Source organism: Antennarius striatus, chromosome 14 (assembly GCF_040054535.1).
Source record: "Antennarius striatus isolate MH-2024 chromosome 14, ASM4005453v1, whole genome shotgun sequence".
Taxonomy (NCBI): domain Eukaryota; kingdom Metazoa; phylum Chordata; class Actinopteri; order Lophiiformes; family Antennariidae; genus Antennarius; species Antennarius striatus.
Window position 1 is genome coordinate 5,627,056 of NC_090789.1, and position 24,641 is coordinate 5,651,696.

Below are 24,641 nucleotides of genomic sequence, written 5' to 3' on the forward strand. Positions count from 1 at the left end.
CAATAATTAACTACTAAATAAATCATAAATACCATAGATAGATAATTACTTTTCCAGCTTAGCTTCATCCAGTGACGGTCCATATTTGGATCATTTGCATGCTAATGCTCTGAAAAAGAGTTTGCCACCTTTTTAAAAAAAATGTGGATAGAGTTGCTGCTGAATAAAATATGTGTGTTAAAAGATAATTAGTATTTAAGGTTATTTGTAGGGTTGTGGTTTGTGTGTGTCTGTCTGCTTTTCTTTTCAACACATAACACAAACACTTACAGGCACCCATACACACTTCAAGCCAGGCATAAACAATATGGAGCAGGCTTGAAAGGTCATGGATACAGGAATCATCAATAACAAACCAATAATTACAGATCCATATTCAAAGTAACTTCAGATTGACTGTTTAGCTGACATTTACATGATTGGAAAGTGTTGATTTTTTTTAAGTACTCTGTGTACAAGTTCGCAATTGTCACGCCAGCCTGGTTTAACCCCTACAATGACCAAATGACAAACCTTAAATGTACCACCTGTTGCATTTTGTGTACATCAATCTATACTTTTCTTGTTGAAAGGATTATTTGTCATTGTACAGTTTAGCATTCAGACTCAAAGCTCACTGTATCTTTCTATCTGTTCCTCCTCCAGCTGTCCTTTGCAGCAACAACCCCAGTTCTGGCAGACAAGAAAAAGTATCCCAACTTCTTCCGCACTGTCCCGTCGGACAACGCTGTGAACCCAGCAGTGGTGAAGTTCCTCAGCTACTACAACTGGAGCCGGGTTGGAACCCTCACACAGGATGTCCAGAGATTCTCAGAGGTCAGTTTCTCTTCTCCAAACATTAAAAGGGAAACTTTGAATGTTTTCTGAAGTATAGCAGGTATGAGAAGCACCTCTACCTCACCTTTCTGTACATAATGGAATCAGCTGGTGATCAAATAAATCACTTTCTGCCTGTCTTTATCGTGCGTGAATAAGGAAGCCATACTTTATTTTTTCTGCGGGGATTTCCGTTCTCTACATTTCATCTCTGAAGAGCAGTGTGCTGCTCTTAAAGCCCTTAAATTCAGTGTCTTGCTCAAGGATACTTAGACATGAAGGCTGCAGGGGACAAGGACTGAACTGCAGAAGTGCTTTTCTTTTAAAGTCAACACAAGCTGGTTCATTCCAGTCATGTCATCCTCACTCCTCTGAGCCTCATAGGAGAAACTATTTCATCCTCCGATGGTGGAGGTTATCATTTCAATGAATATCTTCTCCATCGGGACTATTTATATGTTCTCATCTACAGATGCAGGGACCGGGAAACAGCATCAGAACTGAACAGTGACTTCATTTATTTTCAGTTGTCTTTCACATGATGCCAACTTTGATTTCAGTGGGTGGCAATTAATTAAAGTCAACCAGCTCTCCAACCATTGACGAAATTGATATTTTCCCACCCACGTAAACTCCGCGGAAGGATTCTCTACAACTTTGAGTGATAGTGAAGATTAATATTTTTGAAACTAAAACTAATATAACCCTGCCAATATGACTAAGTCTCATCTTTTAGTAATGTGTACAAATCATTTGCTGGCTAGAAAAAAAAAAGCAAAGAAAAAGAGATGAGAGGATGTAATGTTTGTAAAAGACTTGAATGTTTACCTGTGATTTCCACTTTTGTTCAAGAGTCCAGCAGTTTTTTTCACCATAAAAGCAAGGAGGAAAATATGTTTCAGCCAGTGGACTGAAACTATTAATAAAATATGTGATAGTGAAATGAATAGTGACACATTAAAAAGAACGAACCTTTTGATAATGACTCAAACTCACATTACATCACATGTGAGACTTGAGGAACATTTAGTCGAAAAGGCAAACGGTATTCCAAGTCGGAATATGAGGAACACATTGTCAGCCCTTGCCTCGAGGCTCTGGCTGAAAACAATCTGCTCAGCAGCTGGGGGTATGAGCCACCTTATGGGGGGTGTATAAGAAGTTTCACTGCAAATCTCAGAGAGCCCAAATCCCTTTATCGCTCCCCTCCTGGAAGCACCAAGGGGCTTAGGACGGGTGGAAGATGGGCGGCCCGATTCAATCAACCTGCCACAAGATTGGCTTCTAATCCTGATTTACAAATATGCAAGCATCACTTTCCTACTTTATTATTTGCACAATCCTCTATCAAGTTCAGAGCACAGCATCAGAAAATCGCGGTAGCTTGTCGCAAGACAAATGGTTGATAAGATGTGAAGTAGTAAATATTGTTTGAATACTCCCAGACTGCAAAATATTAATAACATTATAACACTGCATTGTGTTAAAATGATATCTCCTTTAGCAGAAGGCACTGTTTCATGAATCTCCACAATGGGAGGTTCAAATCAACCAGGTTGGAATACATTTCTATCCATTATCCAATGATAAACAAATGAGCTCCTGTTATCTCAGACAAAAGGGTTTTAAAACCATTTAACAAGTCATACCTACTTTCTTTATTTTGTGCATTCTTATATATTTAGATATACTTTATGTAAATTGCTTTGGGTTTTTAAGTCATATTAATAACATAGATGTTATGATCAGTCCACATTAGCACATATTGAGTTTTTCCAGTTCCAGGTGCATCTGTGTCCTCGTAAGCAAATTTTCCAGGCGAGTAAAATGCCTTAGCCTATATTTATAGAGTATTGTAGCTCTAGGGAAAGGATGTGCAATGATAACATCTGAATATTTGTGTTCTCTGTATTTAATCTGGGTTTAGGGACACCACTGATACATATTTTACTGTTCAGTATATACAGTATACAGTATGAATGCACATTCACAGGATAAAGAGTCTATTATTCACACTGTTGTCATCTCCATCACACCTTTTTCTGTCTGTCTCGGTCTGTCTCTCCAATGCACACACACGCACACACACACACACACACACACACACACACACACACACACACACACACACACACACACACACACACACACACACACACACACACACACACACACACACACACACACACACACACACACACACACACACACACACACACATGTACTGAACTTCAGTGCTGTTTCCCAGGGAAACTGCTCGCAAGGTTAATGTTATGTAACACTTGTTAAGGATTCATTCAGCGGAATGCACAACACACATGCACATACAACTGCGTGCGCTCACACACACACACACACTCACACACACACACACACATTCACATGGCAATCAACATTATTGAGATTGCCAGACAAGCAGGACTCTTCCTGGATCATCCATCGTCAGGCCGTCGGATGACGAACCTGACTGAGAACCGGATTAGGATGTTGTCCTCAGCCTGGAACCCTCTGAGCTCCAGTATTTAATTGCAGCATGAGTACCGATATATTTAGCTGATGTTATTCTCTCAGTATCCAATGTCTCTCACTTCATTGCTGCTTTGCACAACAATCCTGTTTGGAATCAAAAAATGCTCGGTTGTCATTCGTGTTTGGCAATTTTACAGTTTGTTTTCAGTCATCAGCTGCTGTTTATTACATGTAAATATGTAGTAAGTCCTCTCTAGAATGGCTTTTTCCTGTGATTGTACTGGGAATGACAGGAGACCATCGGAGAACACTGTTTGTTGAGTCTCTCGTTATTTTAGTCTGAACTGCACGATTTGTTTGATACATTTGTAGTGAATTACTCTTTATTAGAGAACTCCTTGAGGGAATATCAATATTAACAGACTATTTTGATTTCAAATTCATATTTAACATCATTTATTAAACTACGGAACACTTTGGTAATGTTTTGCTACACTCTTCTTGCATCACGCGTGCACCAATTAAATTTTTCTTTTGTACAAATGCTCGAAAAACATGAGATCTGAAAATTTCACCTTGAGGTTTTAAGAATTTAGTGAATTGTTATTTTTCACTGTTTTCAGGCATTTTAGAATTGAGAAACTGAGATAGCAAAAATCATCGTGACAAGAAGACCTACCTATTTACGCGGTTATGTGTCAAAAAATTGTGTTGTGCTCTCCTTTATTTGCTGCTGGTGATTCCCAGCCTGTGCCGGTTGAAGATCTTTTTTGACATGCAGGAAAGCTGCTGACTTTCCCTCATGCTGTCCCTCAATCCATCTGGCCACCCTCCCCCCCACCTTCTCCCCTCTCTATCTAATATGCTCAGTCCACCAGAGCACACATGCCTTTGTCTTTTTCCATCTCATTGGAGGGAATGCAAAACCAAATTAAAAGCATCCTCCTGTGACAAGGGCTTTTTTTTTTTTTTTTTTATTAGTGTGATTTTTATTCGATCCCACTTTTGTTGTCGCTCCACCTCATCTCTTCAATCCCAGATGTTACCTGCTGCAGTCTTAGCTGGATTTCTTTTAGCACCGCAGAAACTAGGTCTTTCAGATGAACATAAAACACAACAGGACGCTGTGCTTGTCCAGACCACCTTGCAAGTTGTTGCTCAAGAGAAAAAACCTGGTTGTATTGATCCACGCTGGCCTCCTTGTTGTTTCAGCTCAGCGAGCAGTACATCGAAAAGAATGTTTGTACAGGAGTGAGTGATGTACAAAGTGATTTAGAACTCCCTCCAGGGGGGAACCAGAGGAGGAGGAAATTATGACAGGTGACATTCAGAGACGTGGGGGATAAATTTTATGTTGTTGTTGATCCATTGATTTGGAGAATGTAACAGTCTTCTTGATTACACATGCACAGCGGCAGGAGTATTGACGAGCAGAGAGAATGATGGGAACACTCAGGTAGCACGCCGATCTCTAGGCTGTGATCGCTGACGTTTGAGGAGAATGAGTTCTGTCATGTGAATATTAGGTGAGAGCAGTGCAGCTCACACTGTCTGCCTGAACTAGCTCACAGACCTGACTGCATTGACAGTAGCAGTAGCAAGTCATGGATTTGTATCCTCACAGTTGCCAGGTGTTATAAACTCACACTGCTTTCATGTGCTGTAAATATTTTTAATGTTTCACTACCTTAAATCCATCCTACATACAAAACCTTTGAATAAACAGCTATAAGACAGTTGCAATTCACTGGTAATTCTGTATTGCACACAAGGTGAGCACCAAAAAACTCATAAAAGTTACATTTCAGCTCCCTGCTACAATTTTACTTTAATCAAAATGTGAATGAAGGCTGAACGTGTTCCCACCTCCTTTCTTAATGTCTGCCTGAAGTGTGTGGTTTGTTGTGACAACCTGTCATCATAAGTAATATCAATTCAGCCTGTGTAGACTATCGATATTTATCAATGATAGTTGTGGTTATCGCAATGTGGGCGAGCTTTTAGCGGCAATCAGACTACAAAGGTTCTATTTAAGTATGGTCCATTTACCATCAGCGTGATATAGGACTACTTAAAATAATATAAACTTTGGCACACGTTTTAATTCACATTTGCATATTGGGCAAATACACAGAGTCTTCATCTGTTAGCTGTTAAAAGTAGCCTCTGCCAAATGAGCTTGGCAAGCCCATTAGAGCACACACCCTCTCTGATGTCTCAACATGGGCCCTGATGCCAAGCTGTCAGGCCAGGGTGGAGGAGACCGATGGCCAGGGGGCAAAGCCGGAGGACATCCAAAAAAAAAAAAAAACTGACCAAAGGGAAAGGAGATGATGTCACCAGTAAATTTCAATATGTAAATCTTTTTTCTCTTAAAGCACACGTTTTGACATATTAAACACTGACATCAGACACTCTATTATCCCTCTCAGATTGCATTACCCACCAATTGATTTGAATCAATACATCATAATACATCTATAGCTGCTGCAAATGTATGTATATCTGATTTGTCATAAACCATGAATTACAAACAATCATAAAACATGTTTTTAAGTCACATCTGTGTGAATTATGTGACCAACAAACTCTGAGCACAGCTTGGTTAGCATCTGTACTAATTAAGCAATGCAAACAATTGTGCATGTGGATTTTTGCTGACACACAAAAAGGGCAGAGCATTGAATATTTTGCATTTGAAATGATCATTTATGTGTGTTCCTGTCTCTCTCAGGTGAGAAATGATCTAACGAGTGAGCTGGAGAAAGCTGACATTCAGATCGCAGACACTGAAAGTTTCTCCAATGACCCGTGTGTCAATGTCAAGAAGCTCAAGGTAAGAGATCCAGCCTGATATTGAACGATGTGAATAAACACATGCAATAACTGTTATTTCAAAGATGCTCCAAATTACCAATGTCGAGATGGTTTTCAGTGTCAAAACTCAATATTTTCTTTAATATTATATTTGCTTATGAATCGGTGCCATCACATATCAAATGTAGGGGATGAATAATTTAACTGGGCAGAGCAGAATCGTTCTCAATGAGACTAATGGAGCCGTAATGATGACACTGTACTGGCAGGGGGGTCTCTGCAACGACCCCTAATGACCTGCCCAGACTAATGGATGTTTAATGGGCTTTTTAACCATATACACTCCATACCCATGCATAAAGCATTCCTTATTTATTTTCCTTTCTCTCCACTGAAATTAAATGAGACAGGACACAATGACACCATTAGATTCTAAACCTGTCCATCTTCAGACTATTCACTGATGCTTCTAACATGCACGGTTTAGCAAAAATTCCCACAGACAATGTAAAAATGCATGAAATTCAGATGTAAATGCAGTCAAGTGTGGAGGCAAAATTATCCAAACTACCTCCAGAGGCAATTAGAGATGCATTTGGCCTCATTTACCAATTCTGCATGCATCATGAGTCGGTGCCTTGCATAGTTTGTAGTGGAATCATTGTCATTGGAAATGAATTAAACACGTGACCCAGTGGCTGTTGGGCTTAATGTGTAATGTGCAAGCTGTTGTTGCGGAGGAATATAAATATGTATTTAAGATAGGAAGTTATTTACATGGAGAAAGGAAAGAAAAGATGCTGGAAGAGAAGAGACAGGAATTGAGAAGACAGAAAAAAAAGGAAGGGAAGCTGTCTTCCATGATATATATGTGTAACTCTGCATGTTTAGACAGTTAAAACTGACACCATCGTTCTTGTTCCTGTAGATATCTACATGCTGCATGTAAGTGAAGGGGTGGGGGGGCCTCTGACACCTTTATGGTCTGTCTCCCGCTCATCTTGCGGTAGCATTTGGCATCTCCCAGACAGCTACGTAATATGATGATGATGATGATGTAGAGGGTGACACAGATTTCCTCGTGAAGATGAGCCTTTTTTATTTTTTTGGTGCAGCGTTGTGTTTGATTGTGTATGCGCGACTGTGAGTGTGGGATGCGGGGGGGGGGTTGACGGATGCGAAGTTCTGAGGGGAGGGGGAGCATCACTTTGTGAACCACAAATAGAGCACTCACATCTGTGATCCAGCTGGAATATTCACAAAGCAGACAGGCATCTCAACTGCGAGCCCTTGAAGCATCCTTCTAGATTTCTGCTTTTTCATCTTTAGCTCTTCTTCTTTGTCACAAATTAGTGGACAGGCTGACAATTCACATGCATGGACACACACACACACGCACACGCACACGCACACACACACACACACACACACACACACACACACACACACACACACACACACACACACATACTGTATATCTTCCAATCTTAGCAGCCATTAGGTTTAAAATCTTAACATTGAATAGCAGTGCAAGCAGACGTTTTTATTGAGCGCGGCTTCTTAGGCTATTCGTGACCGATGGACAGTTTAAGGCGCTTGTATTCAATGGAGGGCCTCATGAGAAAAAATGTCCCAGAATTTAAATTAAGTTCAAAAACTCTTTATTATTCATTATATTTTAATTATTTATCATGCATTCAAGAGTCTCGCCCATCAGATATGACGTAGAACTGCATGGTCCATTTCTTTTTCAACAGTTTTTGCCTGACCGATGCAGCAACTTCTGCATGGCTAAAGGGCCTTTTATACATGCTTTGCCTTCAGTTTTAGTCATTTGTAAACCAACTTACCAACTTCCTTTTTCTGTGAATCCATTTTAAAGCAGTTATTTTAAATTTTACATTTTAATGCTCCCTGTCATGAATGTATTTCTGGCAGTCTGAGCTCTGAAGTCTGGCACTAAAGTGTTTGTGACAAGAGACAATGTATTAATTCTCTCATAATTAATTTTTTTCTCATAAGTAATAATGCATACAGTATTTCTAATATATTATAGCTGCAGGGATTTTCAGTTATAGGATTGTCCATTTCATATGTGGTTCATTATTGATAACATTTTTCAGGCAGCTACTGCAGGTCCTGTAATGTGGTTTTAGCTCCCTTTCAAACTGATTAATCGCCTCTGCTGGACATTTTCATTTTGAAATTTTGTACGTTTCCACAGTACCAATGATTTCTTCACCCTGAACGTGAGCATGGACATATCAGGCATTTATTTAAGAAACTCTATTAAGAAATTTTGACTTCCGGGTCAAGATATAAAATAGAGTTTGTGGTCGTACAGAGTGTATATAACACAAAGTGCTCATCACGGATCTGTACTCCCACACACTATAAATGTATACCCCTGATCACATGGACACACAGCTTGCAGTTATCCACACACATAGAATGGGAGGATATTTGCAGGGTCAAAGTGGTATGTTGTCCAGTCTGCACATCACCTCACCACTACCTCATAAAAGAGCATCATTAGTAGCGTGTGTGTGTGTGCGTGTGTGCATGTGTGCGTGTGTGTGCCTAATAAGCCCACCCAGTGTCTGATTGGGCTTATGAGGTACAACATTACTCAAAAGCATTTTCACATATAAATCACCATCGTTAAGTTACTAACAAACTGTCGTGGAGAGAACATTCAAGGCTGCTGTTAAGACTGCCCTCTTTGAGAACAATTATCATTATGGTTATGTAAGAGCTCAAGTAATGAGGGTGATTTGGGGCCCAATAACGCCCCGGTCTGTCTATCCAGAACACACTTACTCATGGCTAGACACACAACCGCCCAACTGTCTTTTCATGCTGTTGCCAGGCAGACCTCACACTGAGACTGTCGTTCTTTGGTCATTTGAGTGAAGAGATTTTTCTTCAAAGAAGACAATGTTATCGAGAAGCCACTGGCGCTACGACCAACTACCTACCCTTCAAGCACATTAACACAAATAGACATGGATTGGTGCCAGAGCACAGCAACGACACTGAGGATTTTGCACAAACGTTACCCTTTATTGTCCCAGCATGCTCTTTGGCTATGAAGAAAAGCCACCAGAGAAGCTTTTTGATTGAACTGCTCAGCTTTCTGCAAGTAATCATTCTCCTCAATCTATTCCTTATCCTACCTACTTCCTTAAATCTACTTGCCTTTAACTGACTAGCATATCCAACCTATTGTATTTAGAGGGAAAACAAACTACCTGAGGGAATATATCACTATATATTTGTGATGATTTATTTTGATTCAGCATACAGGGTACATGCAGGATGTCACATCTTCCTTGAGATCACAGTTGGTGTGTCTGTAACTCCACTGTTTCTTTTAAAGCTGCTGTCATTAGTATTTTTCCTCACAGTTCAAACCCAGGTCGATTGTAAAACACATTTTCAGAACATTTCATGTTCTATTTTATAATTGAATTTCACAATGACCCTGGCTTGAGTCAGCAGTGCCACTGAGTGGCTTTGCTGTATGGTTTGTAATGTAGAGCGTTCTCATCTAATCAGAACAAGATGGGAATGCACCACTTGGAGTAAAATAGTGTTAGTACAAAAAACACACTTGCCATTAAGTATGTTTGTGAATAATGTGAACCATATTACTGGATTACTGTGCAAGACCAATAATTCCAAAACCGTGAAGTTGGTCCTTCATCAAATTCATTGTTCAATAACATCAATCTCAAGAGTTTCTTTATATGACACAGTGAAAACTCCACACTCCATCTCCACTGTCAACCTCAGTGATCTGTGTTTTTCTTCTCTTATATTCCACAAAACAAGTTCAACATAGTTTAAACTCAATTTCTGGAGCAGATTATGCTAAAATATAGTACGCACACCTACTTATCTTCAGTACCTGAGTTAGTCTATTTGCTTGAGCTTGAATTGTCATTTTTGGAGCAGCTTTAGCTCTAAACTGGTTTATTTGGAGTTTAATTCCCACTCGTCTTGGTGTGCTTTAGCAAAATGCCAGATATGGTTTCATCAAACATCTGTCAGTATTATGGGATTAGATGTGATGTACAGTTTTGTACTGTAATGTGTGATTTATCCCTCGGACATAAAAATGATGTAGGGTATCAGCATATTAGTAATATTTTTTTGTGTAGCTCAAATCTCACAGACCATAATTCAAGCTTTAAAAAACTGTATATACTGTAGACCTCAACTGAATTAAGTTGTCATTTCTTCTGGTATTTTGATTTTTATATTAAGTCCTTTTTGTGTGGTTTCCATGACAACGTGTAATGGGTTATTGTGCAGGGTGGCAATTTTGACCAAAGAACATCTGGCAAATTATACATTCCACAAATTTTAATATCGTATTTAACTTTTCTACAGACAGGTTGAGAGGAGTTAGGCTACAGAAAAATGAGAAGAAGTAACAGGAAAGCCAGACCTATTGTAGGCTTTCATTTATTCTATAAGCTGTTTTCAATGGCAGTTAAAGTCGTGACCTCTTTTTATTCATTTATTTTTTTCAGGACAACGACGTGAGAATCATCATCGGGCAGTTCGATGAGAACCTGGCCTCCAAAGTCTTCTGCTGCGTAAGTCTTCAGTTCACCTTCAGAGTGAAACCTCACAAAACTTTTTCGCTGCTGTTTGTCTTGCTGTGTTACACCAAGGGGATAATTTTGTTCACTCTGATCCACATGCTGAGCATCTAATAGTACACGACGTGACATTTACAATGAGAAAATAGAGTTATGTGTAGATAAATGTCTCATGCTAACAGGGATCAGAATAATTTGCTATCCAATGGTTTTGGCTCATGTTATTCTAACATTGGTACTTAGTTTATGATTTCCATATAAGGTCATTTCAACACTTACTCCAACACTTATGCCAAGATCTAGCTTTGATTTAAGAGCACTTTACTTTAGGTAAGAATTAATACACATAAGGTAACATTTATGTACGTATTTATGTACTAAATTCCCTTTCTTCTCCCAGGCATATAACCTGAACATGTTTGGGAGCAAATACCAGTGGATTATCCCCGGCTGGTACCAGGGTAACTGGTGGGAACAGGCCAACACCACCAACTGCACCACCAAGAAGCTGCTCACAGCCATGGAGGGATACATTAGTGTGGACTTCGAACCGCTCAGCTCTCGGCAGACCAAAGGCATCTCTGACAGGGTGAGTGACGACCACTGATGCAACTCTAAAGACCTGAAAATTAATAAAGCTTTGAAATGAATTTGTATTATTGTGTTAGCTCCACTTATCAATGTTTCTCTCTTAATCTATTCTGGAGCTTTTTGTATTTATCATTACTTGTGGAGACATGAGAAAGTCTTCACCCAAAAAATATCTTCATAAGATAGATGCATGTTTGCAAACCAGAATCAATTATGGGTCTTTTTTTATATATTTTATGGGAAATAATACTTTCTCCTTTGACAAAGTTGCACCTATATAAGTACATCTGAAAGAATCAACACTAAAACAGTCTATTTCCCCTTTTTACCTTTCTTTTAGACCCCTAAGGAGTATGAAAGGGAGTACAGCCGGGAGCTCCAGCAAAAAGGTGTGGAGGCAAGCAAGTTTCATGGCTTTGCCTATGACGGGATCTGGGTCATTGCTAAAACCCTGACTCGAGTGATGGAATTGCTCCGTTCAAAACAACGTGAGAATATCTACCATAACTTTACTGTGGACGACCGGGATGTAGGAAAAATGGTGCTGGATGTTATGAATGAGACCAACTTCTATGGTGTTACGGTAAGTTATGAACAGGGAGCAATTTGTCAAAATCGTGTAGTTTTCTTTATCAAGAAAAACTAAGCAATCAAAAGGCCTAATTCTGTAGGATAATGGTAGGCCTTACGTAATTTTCCCCAGGGGATCAATAAAGTATACCTTCTTCTTGTTCTTCTTCTTCTTCTTATGAGCCTAAATCCAAACAGTTGAACATTCATATTTAATACAAATTTGAAGACAAGAAGAAAGATTTCATTTTCTGTGCCAGCCAGGATGCAGAAGATGTCCTAATTAGGATTTAGGACCATGGATAAGGGCCGATCATGTGAATATAATATAATATAACATTAACACCTCATAAATTAAGATGTCACATCATGTCAAAATAATTCAGCAAATGTGAGACTAAGTGAGTGTTTTGCTCTGATGTAAGACTTCATGTAGATTTTTCTGTTGGTGCATCATCTGTAGCGTTTTGTCCTTCTTTTATCCGTATCTCTTTGAACTTAAGAAGCAAGGAACGGACACACAGTGTATTTATGTGCATGGGGACGTTCCAAACAACAAGACGGCCGACACTTTGGGTCAGATTGATAGTGCCAGCAACGAAGACTATAGACTACTTGTAAGAAAACTCTCACAACCTGCCTGTTATTTCACTTTTTTCTCAACAATTCCTGGGGTTGTGCCCCCGAAGATAAAATTAATTCAGCAGAGCTAGAGATTTAAAAACCAGAGGGAGGACAACCACCCCATTCTCCTCAAGAAATTGCACCCTGGCTACAATCACACTCTCATTTTCTAGTTTTACAAATGATGATGAAGATGCAGTGAGGATGAGGAGACAGATACATCCTGCACACAGATACAAACAGATATCTAGCTGTGTCTATGCACTTAAACACTTTGTAATCCATCTGGAATTGATAAATGTCAAAACATCAAATATGCATTTAATGCTGCTCTCTAAAGCTGGGAGCTTGTTTGCAGAGAAGGTCACTTAGCCTTCTTTGTCTGTATGAAGCCTAAAGCCTGTATGAAGTGATGCCATTTGGTCCTGCTGACTCACTTCAATGCATTCAAAATTGATCCTGGTGGCTACGTTATGTTTGTGTGTGTGTGTGTGTGTGTGTGTGTGTGTGTGTGTGTGTGTGTGTGTGTGTGTGTGTGTGTGTGTGTGTGTGTGTGTGTGTGTGTGTGTGTGTGTGTGTGTGTGTGTGTGTGTGTGTGTTCACTCTTACTTCCTATTGAGCCAATAGAGTATATCTCCTGTTCCCTTTTAAAGGCCACTCCATTATTAGAGGATGCCACGCTGCTGCCAGCCCAGACAGCCAGTAGGCATGCAGAGCCCAGCAGCATATTAGAACATCGCTCATATCATATTCATAACTGTGTTTACAAATAAATGGCCTGAAAAATGCAAGTGAGGAGAAAAGGGAGAGAGATCGGCCATGGTGGGAAATTACAGAGGCGCCATTCTCAATAAATATTCATCATTTTCATATAAACATTGACTAAATGTGGTGTGAGAGATAAGACAAAAGTATATCAATGCAATAAAGTAAAACATAGATTTTAATATAGAGCACAGCAAATGCCAGAAGAGCAAGTGTGAATTATATGTAGAGAGGAAAACAGGGTTAGAGAAAACCAACACAGGCTCTTGAATCGTGTCACTGCCAGGTCCTTTGAGATGTCCTCCGGCTACATGTGTACTGCAGCCCCTGCATGAAATCATCACAAGCCCCCAACCCCCTTCACCTTTCTCACCGTGGACCGTCTCAGGGCCGCTGATCAGAAGCCGGCTGACACCGAGGCTTTCCTCAGAGACTCGTGAAGTGAAGCAGTGCAGGAATATGGATGAACTTCACTTTTTACTCCAGGCACACACACGAGATGATGAAGTCCAGTTGTTTAGACAGTCCTTTCCCCTCTACTTTCATTTCACATTAATCCTACATATGTAGCCATCATCAGTGGGAAGAGTGCTCAGATGCTGTGCTTAAGTAGATGTAGCAGTGCCATAGGGTATGAATACTTCATTCCAAGTAGAAGTCCAGTTTTAATATCTGTTATTAAACAAATTACAGAAGTGTCTCCCTCGAAATGTACTTCAATTAAAGTATAAATTTTATGAAGGATCCTTTTAGAGGTCTCTCAGCAGCATTTAAACATGTAAAGTTCAAACAGTAACTGTTGTTACTGTCAATCAGTGTCCCCCTTTATGAATGAAAGACATGAATAAAAGGGGCACTGAATGATTTTACATGAAAATAACATTATGGATTGTAATCAGGATTATTACAGTCATGGATACAACAAAGATAATTCTGCATTTTTATCTTTGGTTTAATGTCACTGGTTGAATGGGATCATATCAACTTGGGGCTTTTTCCAGACAATGAGTCAGTAGGTTTTGTTTGTATCGCCTAGGGGGAATATTCCCATAGCAACCAGTCTATTGGTCAGGAGTAATCCGTTAAAAGTTAAGATTTGTGATGACGAAACAAGTTCAAGCTCTTTTCCTCAAATTTTTAACTGAAAATAAATTCAATAGGGCAAAAAAGAGTCCTGTTAAGTCTCACGGACTTAATTACATAGGAATTACAAAAACTTTAAATTTCTTGTCAATATCAGTACAAGAAAAAACCTCCCCGAAATCATTGTTGACTTTTAATGTCACGATTTTACACATTTATTTGAGGGAGTAACTTTTATTTTGGGACAGCTAAAGTCCTGTAGGTCAGGATGTCATTGGCTCCTGGCCGTCCTCCATCCAGTACATCATCAGCTTTCCAGCTAGCTTTTGTCCCTTTATCATCCATCCTCTACTCTTTTCAAGCATCTTCTCTTTCTCCAAGACAGGCAGTTGGCTGACTGTATGTTTTGTTAAGTTTGGAATTGATGACTTTCAATTTTGCAGTTTCCTTTCGGCACTCAGGAAACAAGAACATGGCTCTTCCTGACCCATGTTTACAATGTCTGCAAGGCTTTTGAGGATTTTAAAGCCACACTTCTGGAACAAGGAGGGGAACATCCTTAACTCAGAATGCTTAAGACATGATTTGTCTTCTGAGAAGATAGCCACAGATCGATATCCTTGTCTTGTGGCTTGGGCAGTGTGGATAATAGGCAGTCATCTGCTGCTTTGGGAAGGAACACCACCCCCTCCTGAGATATGAGGGGACTATTGCTTATCCAAACACTCCCCCTCATTACAATTCTATTTGATTTGGGGTTCTATTTTATCCAATTTGAGGTTCATTATCTTGCCCAGTATCTTTGATTAATGGATGACCTCCTCTGCCTCTGGAGCCACTGGCATCCCTGCAACTTTAATCAATCGAAGTTGCATACAAACTCTTAATTACATGCCATTGAGTTTATTGAATTTCATGATGAATTTCAAATCTATGTAAAGTACGTAGATTTTGCGTTCACGGCTTGAGCCACGTTCTCATTCATTTTTAAAGAGAAAGGAACTGGTAGACACACAGAAAGCTACCGCTGCTGCAGTGCTATTTTCTTTATTTTCTCAAACTGTGGCTGTAAACCTTTTCAGAAATCTCTGAGAATGACTCCTGCTGGCCAAGAATTGATGCCCCAAACTCATGGGCCGTTTCTCAATTTTAAGCCGTGTATTGTGTGCACACGTGTTTCACAGGACCAGACTAGACCGTTGGTGACGGATCTCAGTCCTGCTGCTGGATACATAGCAGAGGCAAGACAGTGATAATGGAGGCTTCCACTGTATTGATCTGGCCGCTGTCAGGACCACAGAAGAGAAGGCTGAGGTTAGGCTGCAGAGGATCTCTGGGTAGACAGAGTGCAGATACATGTCAGACCCACAGGAGAGTCACGTAGGAAGAGCCTCAGCAGGTTTCTGAATGGGGATGACAAGTGTGTGTGTGTGTGGATAATGGGTTTGTTTTTAGCATGTGTGCTAAATGATCATTGTGTTGTATCAGTGTGTTTCTGTGTAATGGCAAATAGCACATCCTAAGGCTGAACAGTCGCATCATCACACACGCAGTCTGGTGAAAGAGAGGAGAGACAGGTGTGTTTCTGTTTGTGTGTGTGTGTGTGTGTGTGTGTGTGTGCGTGTGTGTGTGTGTGTTTCACGTTTCCATTCATGTCAAATATGTTCCCACTTCAAACGGATGAAAACCCGGAGGATTCATAACTGCAGCCCACGGACTGACAACTCATTTGACCCCAGTACTCCTGTCAGTGACAGTATTCTCACCTGTGCACACAAAGCAATACCTGGACGCCTCCACCTGTCTCACTTCAGAGAGAGACACACACATGCACGTACGCACGCACACAGACGCACACACACACCCACACACAGACACACACACACACACACACACACACACACACACACACACACACACACACACACACACACACACACACACACACACACACACACACATACACGGACAGATGAAGTGATTGCTCAATCAGCTACCATGTGACTCCATTCTGAATGTCCTTTGAATGCCAAACTAGGGAAGCCTGTCTGGGTCAACTCTCCACTGCAGAGGACAATAATATCTCATGCAAAGCAGCTTGACAGTTGCTTCTTTAAATTCTTTCAAAGAGGTTATGTTAATCTTTGTAGGTTGGACATTTGTTTCCAGTTAAAGATATCAGAGTCAGTGGCTCTTTGCATTTTCCTGCAAACCGTGCATACACAAGAGAGACCAAATTCAGGGCTTTTAAAATAACTGGCTGCTGTATCGGTGAGGTTTGCAATAGCTTTTGCTGACTTGAAGGGCAATTAGAGAAGGAATGCTAATGCACAGTAAAAGTGTGGCGGTGCAGCTATACTTTAGAAACCTGGATACATGCACTCATTGTCAGGTTCAACCCACATTGCCTGACCCTGGTCACACACCACACTTATATGAATGTGATATCTAATGAGCTAAACTGAGGTGCACTGTTCTGTCCTACTTCAACTTCGGGCATAATTGCATACCACATTGTGGGGGAGTGCACTATGCGACAAAAGGAACTTGTTAGAGTTGACAAGTCAGGTTGACACTGTGGTGTGAAATCACTAGCGGATCTGCTGTACATCACCAGGGGAAAGGCAACATTCAGGACTCCATTTATCAAGAGTAGCTGGTCCTGCTTTCACACCCCACCTCACCGGGGACTCACGCATGTACAGAAGCATAATGTGACCACGCATTCATTCATAGTGCACACTTGGAAACGCTTTCATGCACGTATGCAAACATCAAAGATGTCGCACAAAGACTGGGTTTCAAACGGAAGGGTGGGACCCTACTTCACTACTTCAAAGCCTACCGTCTTTTTGAGGCAAAATTGCCTCTACAGTTTCCTTACCCAGACCCCCCCATCCTCCCCCACTGTATTTTAATCAGCCAATGCAAATGCTCTTTTTAACCATCCATCTATCCACCAGTCTTTCTATGGATGTTGCTCGTTGGTCTCACCTTTGTTAATGCTGCCAGCGATATGTAAACCCAATTAAATGTTTAGTTAAGAAGCTCTGAAAGCAGATGGTGGGCTCAATAATAATTGAAAAGTCTTAGGTAGATTGAGAGAAAAGAGAGGGAAATGATGGAGATGAAGAATGAGCATACATGGTAGAGATATAGCGAATATAATATTTCCTGTGATGTTGCCTTAAAGTGGAATTGTTTTTCAGTTTGTTGTTTTCTGGAATCCCAATATTCAACCACCTTTTTGTTTTGCTTTTGAACACCTTAAAGAATTGACTTTGGACCATCTGATATGCGCCGATGTTATCTGAAGAACACTTAAATCCCTTCCAATGTGCCATTCTGAGGAAATTACCATATGATTTGGCCCAAAGATGATATTGTTTATCTCTATTAACTATATATTTTCAATTAGATGAGATGCACTTTACGCAGGAGCCAAGACCCTTCAACACTCTGACATCAATGCTGCAGTTCAGGGAAAGCCCTGTGCATAAATTCAGTTGGAAGTGATAATTTTTATGGACTTAAATTCACGGCTTATTCAGCGCTTTCTCCATCAGAATAGGATGTTTTTATAAATTGAAGTATGCATAGTATGGTTTAGATTAAATACTCATTATTTCTGTTTATACCCCTTTTCAGGGCCAAGTGATGTTTCGGAATGGAGAGAGAATGGGCACCATAAAATTCAACCAGTTTCAAGGTAGGTGTGCTTCAGTCCTCAGATTAATCTGGCTCAGTTTCCTTCAAGGTTTCAGGAAACATTAACCTTTTTTTTCTAATCCATATTAAATGGAAAATCTTGTTTTAATGCATCAAGAACTGTTTTGCATCGTTCAGCTTGTTCTTGACCTGACTCTTTTTGGTTACTGCTAGAATCTGTTGAGGCCCAGTTACAAATGAAACATTGAAAAATCTTAGACTAAACTGATGGTTTCAGTCAAAACATCTTTCTCAACTACTCCTGATGAGGTCTTTCAGCAGAGCTATAAATGTGATCAAGATTTTTCAAGCCTTTAGGGGTCTGTGGGTACCAGTTAGTCTAAATCATAAGGTACGATGTCTTCTGCTGCACTTGATCTCCTTCATGGTTGAAATGGATATTTGGAAAGTTAGGGTTTGTAGAAAAAATACTCCTTGGTACTGTCTGGCCCTGCATCATCTTCCCGAGCCTGTTGGTTAAGCATTAGGGGCCTGCTGAGTGCAAGAAAATAACCCAAAGATTGAATCTTGATGTCGGGGATTCCCAGCTCCTCCCCAGACTAGGTGTGTGTAATGATGACGTCACATGAAATTCCCCTCCCTTGTCTACCTGCATGAATAAAATAAAACAGCAGGAGGAGCACTATCATGGGAAGGCTGCATCACATGATTATGATTAGACGTTGATCAAACTGAAAAGAGAACCACGTTAATACGTTAACAGAAATGCATTATCCTTAAATCGTAACACACTTCTGTCACACGCTGTCATTCCTTTCTCTTTTCGCTGTGGCTGTCTTTCCAACACACACACTCCCCTCACAGCTATCCTTCACCATCACCTACAAGCTTTATTATATGTCGCCATCCCTCCTTAACCTTTACTCTTCATCACTTCCCGCTCACCTGTCAGGGATCTTGAATTTGTCACGCTTTTGACACACCTAGAGCCTGAGCCAAGTGAGGAGCAGGAGAGGGATGGTACCAGCTTGAATATTTCAAAAGGCGCTGATCCTCAACATGACCCTATCATCCGTCCTCAGCCTCTGATCCTCAATTCTACCCTGTCAGACATTCTTAGTCAGGGGCCTTGATGGCTCTTATTCTCTCTGTCTCTCATGGGGATGAGAGATAGCCCGCCACCAGAGGTCTTGATCGCAGCTGCGGTGTCCCTGAGAACAGATTTTAAATCAACACATCACCGGGCATAACAGATAAGGAAACACAATCTTTCGATGATATACGATATACTGTATATTACCTCTGCGAAAGGTTAAAAAAAGATTTACTAGCTTATTTCCTGCTTTTATAGTATAGTCTGTAGGGAGTTTAACACCGTTTTACAGCACTCAAGACTAACATGGAACTGAATCACCACTGCTTGACTACACATTTCATTTAATCACATTAATGAAAGCTACATTGATCAGCTGGGGATGTAGCTCAGTGGTAGAGCACATGCTTTGCATGTACGCTGCCCCGGGTTCATCTGCAGCCCTACGGGGGGGGGGGGGGGGGGCACAAGCCAGTGTCAACTGTAAACTGGTCTCAAGCCTGGATAAATACAGAGGGTTTTGGCTGGGAGGGCTTCCAGCACACACACACACACACACACACACACACACACACACACACACACACACACACACACACACACACACACACACACACACACACACACACACACACACAAAAACCTTGCCAAATAATTAAAATTAAAATAAAATATGAGCGTCTAAAACGGAAAAATCATGACACACTGTGGCGACCCCTAAGTTGTTAATGAAAGCTCCGTTGATCAGATTTTGTCTGATAACAGATGCCGTTGATTTAGCATGATGAAGTTTATGCAAGTCTGGAAAGTGTTTTTCCCCTTTATCACTTTAGCATTCCTGTTTTTAAATCAGGGAGAGTTTCTGCTCCATTATTGTTCAGCATTTAATTTAGAGTAATTCTGAGAATTATGACTAACATGGTCTAACTGTGCTACTGATGTAGGAGTAGTATCCTATGAGCCAGCTAGGAACTTTATATTGACCTTTAGTTTTGATTTATTCTTGTCAAATTTATGTACATATTTGAGTGATTTTAAGTTGTTGTCTTTTAAACTGTTGTTATTTTTGTGTTGACCCCAGGAAGACTAGTGGCCAAATGCAGAAACTACAGGGAATCCAATTAAAATAAAAAAGAAATAAAAGAAACGCAAATTTAGAAGTGTACACTTCTGAGGGATATATACATGTGAGTTACAATATGTGGCACTGGTGATGGTTTGCAGTAATTTAATAGTTTGGCTTTCATCCCTTTAGTTGCTGATGATGAGGTAGACCTTTAATATGTCTGAAGGCAAAGAAATAGTTGGACATTAAAGTTTTAAACAAACATTCCTCAAAAAAGAACAATGTGAGTATTGATTGGTGACTATTTTCAATTATAGATTTGCTGGGAAACAATTTACAGCAGCGGTACCATGTCTATAGGGTTATGTCTGAGCTGCTCTGTCATGATTGCATCAAAGAAATTCAGTTAACGAATATTTGAAATGAAAATGTCACTGCCCAGGCTGAGCAACGGGCCGAGTTTCACCAACCTGCTGCAGCCATCAATATTCCCTGTGGGAACGGAGATAGTATTTCAGCATCTGAAAGGAAGAGTGCTGATACACAATCCCCTCCGCTGTTAAGATCCTAACAAAGGACGTGGTCAAGGGAAACATGATTATTGATCCTTGTTAAGCACTGGCAAGTTTGAGAAACAGAAATCCTGTGAATGTGTATGCAGATAAAATGGGAGAGAGGAGGAGAGGAGAGGAATTACAGAAATTACAGGTTGTTTGTAGTCCTTACGAAAATGAATCAGAGTAATCTGTCCTCTCCTCCCATCCCCTCCACCCCGTCTCCCCGGTGTACTCTCTAAATAAGTGATCTATATGAGCGAAGGACAGCGAATGCCCAGGTTTGTCTGACAAGGTCACACCTCCTCCCAATATTACACCGGAGGGACTGATCTTTGTTTCTAAATGAGAAATACCTGAACCCTGTAATAGCCTCGCTGAGGTTTGAGCAGAACTCCGCAGAGACAGTAGCATTTACAGACTGGGGTGTTTGGCAGTTTACACCCCCTTGACTCTGTTTATGAAATATTAAAGTCCATGTGTCTTGCGAGATGCATACGCAGGTACTGCTGCATCTGTTCATTGTTTCCCTCAGCATCCGTCTGAATCGATTCTCTGGGTGAGAATTTGAAGTTGGCTCTTGCTGCTTCTTTTAATGTTGATTTCACTCGTTTGTATCTTTGATTTTTTTGTGAAATCTGCTCAGCGATATTATGTAAGTTTCCCTGGGGTAAAATAACCTGATAATTGAGACTGTGATAATCAGGAACACTATTTCTTGGTGGTATTAATCTGCATCTGAAGGGTACCATCATTAAGTCTTAAAATAGGGTATTAAATTTCTATTCTTTTAATTTATTTGTTAAATTGCTAATTGGTCCTGGAAGATCATTCGGTTGAAAGGCTCTGCGTGGTTTTAATAGTGTGCCAAACGTTTAAGGTAATATAATCTTTGGTGCTGTGAGTGACGGGGATGCTCTACCCGTCTGTTTATTGGTCGGTTCACCACTCTAGACTCTGAACTCCTCCAGGAATGAAGTTCATTTTTCCTGATCAATACCGTTATTGCCCGAAGCTTTCCTTTTCTGCACCGGGCTGAAATTGCCATATATATTTGAGTGCACCATCTCTGCATTAAGTGCTACTGTCATTTTGCAAATAAATTTGACCTCTTGTGTAGTTACACATTCTGATATGTCATTTAGCTTAGTTCATCTGCAGAAATATTTCCACCATTCTCAGCTGCAATTTAATGTTAATTAGCAAAACTTGCAAAAACAGGAAAAAATACATTTATTGCAAGGTTTTGCAAAAGATGTAAATGAAGGTCGGTCTAACACCAAAACCCTCCACGAAATATTTAGTAATTTATGTGTCTGTTGTTGGTTTTTTTAGCAAATGTTAGCCTGCTAACCTGCTGATCGTTTAGTGTGTTCAAGACCATACGTGAATATCTGCATAAATGTTATGTGTGTGTATTTAACAGAGGGCCAGGAGGTGAAGGTGGGGGAGTATAATGCAATTGCTGACGTGCTGGACCTCATCAACAATTCCATAAGATTCCAAGGTACGAAAGAGGAACAGATGTGTGCATGTGTGACTGCATTTGTGTCTGTCCTGAAGAATCTGATGTGTGTGCGCTCTTGTCCTCTAGCTCTCTTGAACCCAAGCTCTTTTGAGAACACATAAACACTCAGACACACCTCGTGTGGAGTCTCTCCTTTATTACTCAAAACTGTCCTCTCACCAGTCCACTTTCCTACCCGTGTCTTCGCTTGTGTTGACAGATGTTGTGATTTGTGCAATCCCCCTTGCTCTCCCCCTCCACCAGAACTGCCCTCTCTCTCTCCATCCTCTTGGCCTTGCTCCACATACAGGAACTCCACAACAGTACCATCTAAGATGCGTGTTTCCACATCCCTGACCACAGCAGCAGGAGATGTGTAAGATGATGCCACTGAGATCGATTGGCACACTGATAGGAGAAAAATAGAGTTAAAGATAAGAAAGTGCAGCCTGGAACCACAATAACTTCAATGTGGCGCATAAAGAGACGTGGATGCACTCAGCTACAAGAAACTGGGGATAGGGAGGGAGTTCTTTCTGCTGCAGTGTCACAATTTGGTGGTTTACGTGAAAATGGTTTTGTGTCGGCTACGTGAAGTTCCTAAAGTGAGAGGGAACAATCTTTGGCTACGCTTATAAATATATCATGAAAACTACATCTCCATTAGCGGTTTCATACTTTTAAAATCACATCTTCTCTTTCCAGGCGTGGAGCCTCCCAAGGATCGCACGTTTGTGCGTTTGCAGCGGCGCCACATCAACGTGCCGCTCTATAGTATCCTGTCCACCATCACCATACTGGGCATGCTAATGGCGGGGGCGTTCCTATTTTTCAACATCAAGAACCGCAACCACAGGTCAGCGAGATGAAACATGGCTGGTGAAGGTGCATTAGATCGGTGAATGCAGGGTTGATGTCAAGGGAGAGTGAAGAGAGCATGAATGGCGTGAATGGAGTTGAAACCAGAGTGACTAAGTTTTAACTGCCTGCTGGTACATTCTATTCCAATAAGGTGTAATTTATTGTATTCTGTTCTTCTTCAGTCTTTTCTAAATTCATGTTCTCTCTCTCTCAGGTTGATCAAAATGTCCAGTCCATACATGAACAACCTGATCATCCTCGGAGGCATGCTCTCCTACGCCTCCATCTTCCTGTTTGGCCTTGATGGAGGTTTTGTCTCCGACAAAGAGTTTGAGACCCTCTGCACCGTGAGTTCTTCAACACTTTTTTCATATGACATCAAATTAGGAAAAGAATTTGTATTTGTCTTCCATCAGAATGAGTTGAAACGTAAAGAATACATGAATCACAATAACCGTTGGACTGACAGTATGTGAAAGCTGAGTGAATCGCTCTCTCTGGGTCTCCAGCATCATTATTGTCTTCCCCCGGGTAGCATTACGGTGTGACTATGTAGATGCCGGATTAATTAGAGAGTTTTGATAACAGTGATATGCATACTCCATCGAGATGCCACCTCCCTAGATTTTAATACACTGACACACACATCCATAAAGGAGTAATGACACACAGGACAGCTCTTGAGCAAACATCCGCCTAGCTGAAGTCCTGCTGCAGAACCAAAACAGAGCTTGTCCTTTCAGAGGAGGTTCTTTAACCGTTGAACATAGAGGTCGATCCATTTCTCCCCAATCAATATGTGCTAGTCTCCTAGAGAATAGATGGCGTAATTGCTGGGTTTTTTTCCACTGACTTTTTCCCCCTGGGCTCTGTCCCTACCTAGAATATTACTTTCTAGATGTTGCTTTCTAGCAGGGTCAGGTGTCAATGTAGAAATGCAGACCTTGGGAATGTTCATACACAGACGTGCATGTAAAAGCAAAGCAGATACAGAAGTCAAACACTGTATACAAAAGCACTCTGCAGCTATTTTCGGGATTTCATAGTCTATATTCAAATTTAAAGCTTTTGAAACATGTCAGCCACGTTCCTTTGTGTCAAAGCAGGGAGAGAGAGAGGTCTAAATTTTGTTTCTCATTAAGATGAAATACTCTCAGGAGTGTGACAGCTTCCATGGTCCAGTATGTTCTCCCTGAGCCTGGCTCCTTGAGAGGAAAAATAAATCTGACAGCTTCTTATTTTTAGAATGCTTCTCGGTTCTATTTTGAATGAACCGCTTGAGAACGAATGCAAATATCTGTCAGATCAGATGTTGTTTTAAGCCTCGATCTACGGTTTGAGGTGCAGCGTAATTGTGTTTTCTTGCTGTTCTGATAGGTTCGGACATGGATCCTCATTGTCGGATACACAACCGCTTTCGGTGCCATGTTCGCCAAGACCTGGAGAGTGCATGCCATCTTCAAAAATGTAAAGATGAAGAAAAAGGTAACGGAAATGATTCTATTTAACAGTGAACAGACAAGACTGATTTAAAGTTCTGTCCATT

At 40.7% G+C, this 24,641-nt stretch overlaps 1 protein-coding gene across 1 annotated transcript in view; it reads left to right on the forward strand.

The window, feature by feature from the left end:
• gabbr2 (gamma-aminobutyric acid (GABA) B receptor, 2) overlaps nt 1-24,641 on the forward strand; it is a 147,039-nt gene that overhangs the window by 72,974 nt on the left and 49,424 nt on the right. Inside the window, exons 3-12 of the mRNA XM_068332446.1 lie at nt 646-816; nt 6,020-6,121; nt 10,641-10,706; nt 11,113-11,301; nt 11,644-11,886; nt 17,994-18,054; nt 22,154-22,234; nt 22,940-23,090; nt 23,310-23,442; nt 24,473-24,580. Of these exons, the coding sequence (XP_068188547.1) occupies nt 646-816; nt 6,020-6,121; nt 10,641-10,706; nt 11,113-11,301; nt 11,644-11,886; nt 17,994-18,054; nt 22,154-22,234; nt 22,940-23,090; nt 23,310-23,442; nt 24,473-24,580 (1,305 nt within the window). The remainder of the gene's footprint in view (nt 1-645; nt 817-6,019; nt 6,122-10,640; nt 10,707-11,112; nt 11,302-11,643; nt 11,887-17,993; nt 18,055-22,153; nt 22,235-22,939; nt 23,091-23,309; nt 23,443-24,472; nt 24,581-24,641) is intronic.